Here is an 8,485-nt window from a genome sequence, read left to right as displayed (position 1 = left end):
TAGATGAACCAGAAAAGACATCTAGCCTTAGTGACATGACATTCGCTGAGTTCGATGAAAGATCAAAATTATTATTCTTGCTGCCACACTTTAATCATGTTAATTCTAAAGGAGACACCTGAACATCTTTATAAGTACCCTGTGGCACATTTGACAAAAAAAATCTATCCCTGCTTTGACTTCAAAGCTTAACACAATCTCATTAAAATCAGACCTTAGTTCTCGCTACCGCTAAACAAAGATCTGAGGACATCCCATTACGGGTCACGTCAGACCGACCTTGCGCGAACTTTGCCCGACAAATAGAATGACCAATCAGAAGGCAGCTTTCTTGTGCTTTACAGCACTAATTCCAAACTGGCGACTACGCTTAGAAACATATTTTGACAAATTCCCGATTACAAATTTGAAACCTAAACAAAAGAACATTCTCGAATGGCTAATAGATGGTCTAGATTGTATGGATTCAGTCGTTAAACCTGTAACTATCGTTCGGAATACCCCGTGTAAAAGTTTTCGAGGTTGTATGATTAGAAATCACATTCCGACTGTCATTTTTATGATCTGGTAAGCGACGCTCTGATTGGTTGGATGAAAGGTTGTTCTGACGTGACACCTAATTGGATGTCTTCAGATCTTTGTGTAGCAGTAGCAAGAACTAAGGTCTGATTTAAATGAGATTGAAGCTTAACAATGACCACTCCTACAAGTGTCCTCTACAACATCATGTCTGTGGCCATGCAGCATCCACCTGTTTCTTCACATGGCCACCCATGTGTTTCCTCAGCCTGTCCTTCCTCATGAATCTCTCCCCACATATATCACACTCATGGGGGCGTTCCCCAGTGTGGATCCGAGTGTGTCTCACCAGACCATTGGACAAAGCAAAGCTCTTGTCACAGATCTTGCACTTGTAGGGTTTTTCGCCGGTGTGGGTTCGCACATGATCTCGAAGCTTGCCTGACGAGGTGAAGGTCTTGTCGCACATCTCACAGGCGTATGGGCGTTCTCCCGTATGTACTCGAAGGTGGACGACCAGTGAGGAAGGGCTCGAGAAGGCTACACCACAGACGTCACACATGTGAGGTTTTTCTCCCGTGTGGATCCGTCTGTGCGCGATCATCGACGCTTTCTCGATGAAAGTCTGCTTGCAAATGTCACATTCAAAAGAGCGGATGTTGTTATGTATTTTCAAATGTTTCGACAAGTTTGCCGATTGGCTGAAAAACTTGCCACAAACCTCACAGCCGAATGGCTTTTCTCCAGTGTGAACTCTCTGGTGAACTTTGAGATAGTCGAAACAAGTGAAGTGTTTGTTGCATTGGTCACAGCTGTACCTCTTATCCTCGCAATCTCGCTGCAGATGAAATTCCAGCAGATATGCTTTCAAAAATTTCTTCTTACATCGATGACACTCGTGGGACTTCTGATACGCATGGACTTTCTGATGCTTTATCAAATCCTCCTCGTTCGAAAAACAGAACTTGCATTTATCACAAGCAAATTTATTTTCTTCCGTGTGGGTCCTAGAGTGAGCGGCAAGAGACAGTTTGACACTGTAGGCCTTGTCACAGATCTCACATTTGAAAGGCCTCTCCCCTGTGTGGGCGCGCATGTGGACTTTGATATTGGCCCGTTGGTAGAACCCTTTCCCACAGATTTTACAATGGAAGGGACGGTATTCAGCGTGGATCCTTTCATGCATGGACAGTGTGTATTTGGAAGAAAACACCTTGGGACACTGGCTGCACTTGAGGTAGTGGGTCTTGGTGCCCTCATGCCGACTCATGTGCTCCTTCAAGCTGGCCTCGTCGACAAACGAACCGTCACATATATGACATTTCAAGGGCTGTTTCTGTTTGGCGTCAACCTTTGTGTACGCCTTCCAGTTGAAGATCTTTGTAAGTGCGTTTTTTCTCCTGTTAGTCATAAGATTCCTCCTGTATTCAGAGGTCCACGATTTCTGTTGGTAACCTTCGTGTTTTGTCTTTTTCCGTGGAACCTCTCCACCAATGGCAGCTTTAGTGAAAGTTTTTCCTCTGTCTGTAAACTGCCTCGGCATGACCTGGTGGCAGAAGTCAGAAGCGCTCTCAAAGTCTGCCTTACTGGAAATCGACATTTCATGATTATCATCGGCCAGTGGGTCGTCAGGTTCATCATCTGGGTGATCAAGGTATACCTCGGGAGAGACTGGTTCAATGTTGTGCATGTTCTGAGTTTCCTCCTCTGTTTGAAATGATGGATGTTCCTCGGTTCCTCTCATAGATGAATGGTCCTCAGTACCCATCAGTGAATGTTCTTTGGTGCTAATCAATGCTGACTGTACTTCTGTTGCATGAGACTCGGCAAACGCTAGGCTCAATTTCTCCCATTCCCCATCAGATATATCAGTATCATCGCTATCTGCTGACCAGACATCAACCGATTTGAATTCGTCACCTGAACAAACTTCTGTTTTCACCTTTGTGGACAACTCTCCTTCATTGAAATCACCGAAAACGGGTTGACCAGCATCCTTTTCTGAATCTCTGCTGTCGATCAGCGCCATGACCATAACGCCCAGCTCGCTGTCTTTGGAGCCTTCAACACACATCACATCATTAACACTGACATTACCCCAGTCCTGTTCACACGGATTCTCCCCAGGGAGTCCAGCACTATCTCTCAAAACAGGTTTACTGGTGTTCACATCAGATCCATACGCATCAATTTGGTCAATGGCTTCAGAACCATCTCGGTCTGCATAATCTCCAGTCTCATTTTCATTCAAATGTAAATTGGATATTGGACCAGTTTGGTCTACCGGGAATTCAAGACCCGAGCTAGCAACGGATCTGTCAATGGTGTCAGTGGCATATTTAGTAGAAGTTTTCTCACATGAAGAATACATCGCAAGATTTGCTGAAGTCTTGTGCGACTCTAGCGTTGTATTCCCACTTATGTAGGCATTTTTCTCAAGTCCATCAGAACATGACTCTTCTTGAATCCCTCCACACACAGCTATAGCCTTTGTTGAAAAACCTTGACCGACGTCCTTGTTTCCATACACAGACAAGATGTTCTTGTTTCGTGCATCTGTTCTATAAATCCTATGAAACTTTTGAAGATGTCTCACAGCTGTTTTTCTTTCCACAAACAGTTTGAAGCACAAACCGCACCTGTACGCTAGTTTACCAGTATGTGGGCAAACACTGTCCTTGACATTCTTGAACACATCACATTCCTTCCCACTGTCCTTGACCTTCAGACCAGGGTGTGTTCGCATGTGCATGTGTAGGAAGGGTAAGGCAACGAACTTCTGTCCACAGATTTCACACACATACGGAGTTCTGCCCTTGTGGGAGCGAACATGAACCTTCAGTGTGGCCTGGTTATAGAATACAGCCCCACATCCCCCACACGGCCATGTCCTCCGGGTCTGACGAACACGGAATCTGATCATTGTGGGAACACCTGCAGATTGTTGGGGATCAAACGTGATTCTGCTGAATATGTAATCTTCTCTGATCAGTTGTGTGATGTGATAGGACTATCCTGTTTTAAGAACACTCACATCTTGTGGATCCCTATGTCTGTATGACATTATACTGGTACGGAAGACATGAATCACTAACACCAACATGTCTGGTGGTACTAGTCAAGAAGGTCAGGTTCATCAACAGGACACTGATTCAGACAGTCTGGCCTGATTCCCCTGCAATGAAAAACAAAATATAAGACTTAGAATAGAAATGCATGTTATTTTTTTCTGCGGAAGACAAACACGTTTTTATTGCAAATTTAGGGATTGTGCATGCGCTGGTGATGTGCATCATTCCGATTCACTTTATAGACGGGGTAAATAAAGTAGCATTGATTTTAAAGGCTTGTACAGGGGGGTCGCCTTATTTGTGGGGTCGTTTTAAAGACGGCGATAGTATCTGCTAAAATGCAACAATGACCAGTGACCACATTACAGTCAAATTAAATATATAAGAGTGCTGTCTATGAAGAAATCTATTTATGCATATAATTAGTTCTTGTGGCTATTTTTAGGTTAAAAACACTCATTTTATATTTTTTCGAAAATATTTGATCCTTATTTCCATGAATAACTAATTCAATGCATGAAGGGATACGGATCGATTCAAAGGATTCATGAGTGAATCGTAACCGCCCTTGTAATTACATATATTATTCAAAATAATGTTTACGTGTCCCTTTGCGAATTTGAAAGAGGGCAACAAGTCAAGCACAGTGTTTGTCAAGGCCTTTTCAAGGCTTACGAACCTTGGACTATCCTCCGATACAATATGAATACTCAGTTCGTGGCAATTATGTGAGAAAATATAATATTTCATTGGGCATAAACATTTTATGAAGGCTTGAAACTTTCTGAATATCGGGTCTCATTTTTGAAAATAAAAATGTCCCATTTAAATCAATACTGCATCATGCTGCATATTTCAGATAAAACTTGAGTGGTTGGTTTGTTTGTTATTGTTTAACGCTGCACTCAGCAATATTTCAGCTATATGACAACAGTCTGTAAATAATTAATTATCTATTGCAACCACGGCCATATAACAGCCATTGACGCCTTGAAATGAACTTTAATGGAAAGAGAATGGATATATAAACTTGTATTGATTAAGTTTAATTGTTATGATCTGTTTGTTTCTCTGAATTTGCTGAAGGGAAACCATGTTATTTTTTTCTGCGTAAGACAAACATGTTTTTATTGCAAAGGTAGGGATTGTGTATGTGATGAAGACGTGCTTCATCCTGATTTGTTTTAAAGATGGGGTATATAAATTTGCATTGATTTTAAAGGCTTGTACAGGGGGGGTCGTCTTATATGTGGGGTTGCTTTAAAGATGGCGATAAATGGTACTGACAGACAGAAAGACAGGTTTATTTGCATTAAAGACCACGTGACCTAAAGTACAAAACTTTTTACATCATAATTTGAGTTACCACATGAAGATATACAGACTCAAATTAACAAAATTACTTATCAAGCGGAACTGTTCTTAAAAGATGTGTTAAGAACTTGGTAAATGGCAATAATACATTCATATATGACGAAGTACACAGGCTTTCAAGTGAATAATACTGATTCTCAGACAATTTAGGTAATAACAGTTTAGTTTACGTTTGTCTTCATAATGTTTACGGACATATACAACATGAACTTCATCTTCAATTGCGTTGGAATGTTCACACACAACATTATCATCGGTCATTGTTGATACACCCCTACGTAGATGCTGCACACCCAAAGAATTACAGCCAGTTCTAAACTTTGTTAACAGACGTTTGTACTCCCAGGGCATTTGAAGAGATAAATATTTTTCACAATCAAACAATGATTTCTGGGTCTTGTAAAAGGTTAATACATTTAAGTCTAAGGAGGCATGCCATTCTTGCAAAGAACAGTTGTCCACTCTTTCTTTAAACTGGGTAATATATAGCTTTGGATCAACAACAACCAAAGCCGTAGGAAAATAATATATTTCTTACATGTGTGGCCCAGTTGGGGCGTTTCCTATCAACAGTAGCTAACAGAGCTCCAAATAAGTTTTTGGTGTTGTGGGTATTTTACCCATGCATTTAAAAATCATTGGGTATCAGTAATTCTATCTGGGTATTCAAATTTCTGTTACCCACAAGTTTTTACACATGTGGGTATTTAAGTTAAATATTTAAAAAACACTAGTACTATTCATCTAGTCCCTGCAAACTGGTGTCGTGTGGGTTCGAGAACTTTATAGGACTCAAAAATACCACGATACTTCCACAAGAAAGTGTGATGGCAAAAATTTTAATGATCGTGATGTAACTATCATCGTGGAGTTCGGCAAGGTTGACGGAATGCCCGTTTATAATTTCAAAATAAGTTACTGATATACTAATCGAATACGCAGGGTTACTTCACAATATTTTAATGATACGCACAAGTTAATTTTTGTAGCTTATCTGTAATGTCCGTTGCGTATTTGATACGTTTGGATTTTATTTTACTGCATATTTCTATTTCTACATTGTGATCTGAATAAGTGCATTTCTCCATATATGATTTTGTATGATATATTTTATGAAAAAGGCAATTATCATGAAATGTTATGCTTTCAGAAATAGCAAACCAAAATAGACCTAGGTACTTGTCTTGGATGGTATTTCTGTTTATGTTACACTTAGTTCTTTGGGTGCATTTACCGTATTCACCCTACATAAGGGGGCACGGGTGGCCCAGTTGTCTAAGGCGCTGCGATTCGCTGTGCAGAGTTGCGTCCCTTGGGCATGCCAGAAACCTTTGATTGTGAGTTCGAATCCCGGTTCGCCCCGATTATGTTTCTAGGTTTGCAAGCACCATACCCGTGCTCGTGGGTTTCAACGAAATGGTAAACGTCTGAGACCTTCATCACTTCGGGCTTTCCTCCCACATTAAGCTGACACGCCGCGATATAACTGGAATACTGTTAAAAGCGGCGTTAAACCCAACTCACTCACTCACTCACGCTATATTACCGTCCTGCTCCAATAAGCTCCCCTTACCTACTCCTAGATCAATCTGTCATCTTTATAAGCAACCCTACTAAAACAGTAATTTACATGACAGTCCATATTCTTGGTGTTTATCAGTTTCTTTTACAGTACAATTCAATATGGAAGGGGTGTCTGGTAAATGTCACTGAAAAGTGTCAGCTACATCAATGATTACTGGTCATCGACCAGTTATCGCCAAGTTTTTCATGTTATTTCTGAAATATTCTGTAAACAAAGTTAACTGTGCCAATAACTCTAATTTATGTGAAACTATGAGCAAATGCTTGTTTCTGTCTGTGGAAACACAAATCTGTAAATTTCTGTTATAATACGACGACAGGGAATCAAACTGTACCAGTTATCGCCATCATCTAAACAGCATGTGCCACGAGATCACGCTCACCACTTCAGTTATACAAATTACATTTTCTATGTTATCTGGTAATAAAAATAGTGGTATCGCACAAAGATTTTATGCTTTTTGTCTTCTGCAAACTGTGAAGATTCCGGGTTAAAATAGGTCTTCAGCAACCCATGCTTGCCTTAAAAGGCGACTGTGCTTGTCGTGAAAGACGACTAACGGGATCGGGTGGTCAGGCTCGCTGACTTGGTTGATACATGGCATCGATCCCAATTGTGTGGATCGATGCTCATGAAGTCAATCACTGAATTGTCTGGTCCAGACTTGATTATTTTACAGAACGCCGTCACATTGCTGAGTGCGGCTTTTAACAACAAACAAACAAAGCAAACTGAATAAACCAATATTCCCAACATTTGATTACACAGGTTATCTATCCTCAACACTATGTGCTATGGATTTCGTGATATGAGGGTTATGCATTTATGGAAATATAGCTCAAATAGGTTTTTAGACTTGTAGTTTGGGGAAGAAATGACAGTCAGATAATAAGATATGACAGAACTGATTGTGCTACATTGTGTTGTTGGAATTTTGATTACGCGTGAAGTAGTCACATGACACAACCCGCTTGTCAGAGTAAGTTTTGTTAATTATTTTCAGATAAATATTTTTCTCTACGTGTGCACCATAACAGAGAGTTGGCGATAATTGGTTGTCCGCAGTAACTGGTCATTAGCCAGTAAACTAACTTTGTTAGCTACAGTACAATCTTTGCCAAAATAATTAACACACACACACACAGAGACACAGACACACACACACACAGATACACACACACACCACACCAGAGTTAGAAATTGGCTACAACAAACTTTACAAACTGGCCCAAAGAGTTAAGGTATCATGGTAGAAATTTGACATTTTTAAGGGTTGTTACATGTTATCATTTTAAGGACAAGGGCTAGGTGACTAAAAATGATAGTTTCTGCCACTGCACAATCCATGTCAGTTTCCCAGTTCTCTGTGTGCTTATTAACAGCCAATACGGTAGGCCAATTGTCGCAAAATATTACCTCGATTCCCTGGAATCTCAAACAACAGTTTGACCGTCGTTTTACGAATTTGACAACTGGGCCATAGCGAGAACAGATCTGATGCCAATTGATTACTCGGGTTCGGAGTCGGCGAGTTGTCACGGGTGCACTGCATACGGTTGGTGTTTGACCGTGTCGCCGTTATGAATAGGATACAGATTTGCTACTTACCTGCCTAATCGTAAACTCTATCCATAAGCAAATCTATGCTGATGCAAATCACTGATTCGCCATGGCAAGCAATGTTTTCTCGCCATTACTTTACATACCATTCGGAGCGAGTCGGATAGTTCCGAAAGGATTGTAAAACTCCTCTATACCGCGTGCTACTCCCTGCGATATTTATTAAGAACGCTGTAGCACTGCTCGGAGCTTGTAATCTTTCGTTTGAGGCACTCAGTACATTCCGAATGTTTTGTAGCGATACTTTTATCGAGTTGTACGCCTCTTCCAAGGGACGTGACTCTTCCCATTGAATACTCGCGCGCAGTGCTACTGT

At 40.9% G+C, this 8,485-nt stretch overlaps 1 protein-coding gene across 1 annotated transcript; it reads right to left on the bottom strand.

The window, feature by feature from the left end:
• Positions 1 to 688: 688 nt before the first annotated feature.
• LOC139472779 (zinc finger protein 227-like) lies at positions 689 to 8,252 on the bottom strand. Its single transcript, XM_071255249.1, has 2 exons — positions 8,158 to 8,252; positions 689 to 3,694 (listed from the first exon to the last, which is right to left on the bottom strand). Exon 2 carries the CDS (start codon positions 3,440 to 3,442, stop codon positions 725 to 727), a length of 2,718 nt encoding a protein of 905 aa, XP_071111350.1. The 5' UTR covers positions 3,443 to 3,694; positions 8,158 to 8,252; the 3' UTR covers positions 689 to 724.
• Between the last annotated feature and the right edge of the window lie 233 nt (positions 8,253 to 8,485).

Source organism: Haliotis cracherodii, unplaced genomic scaffold (genome assembly GCF_022045235.1).
Source record: "Haliotis cracherodii isolate W230 unplaced genomic scaffold, xgHalCrac1.p SCAF_25, whole genome shotgun sequence".
NCBI classification, from domain to species: domain Eukaryota; kingdom Metazoa; phylum Mollusca; class Gastropoda; order Lepetellida; family Haliotidae; genus Haliotis; species Haliotis cracherodii.
Note: the sequence above shows the minus strand (reverse complement) of the source record. Positions and strands in the feature narration are given on the sequence as shown.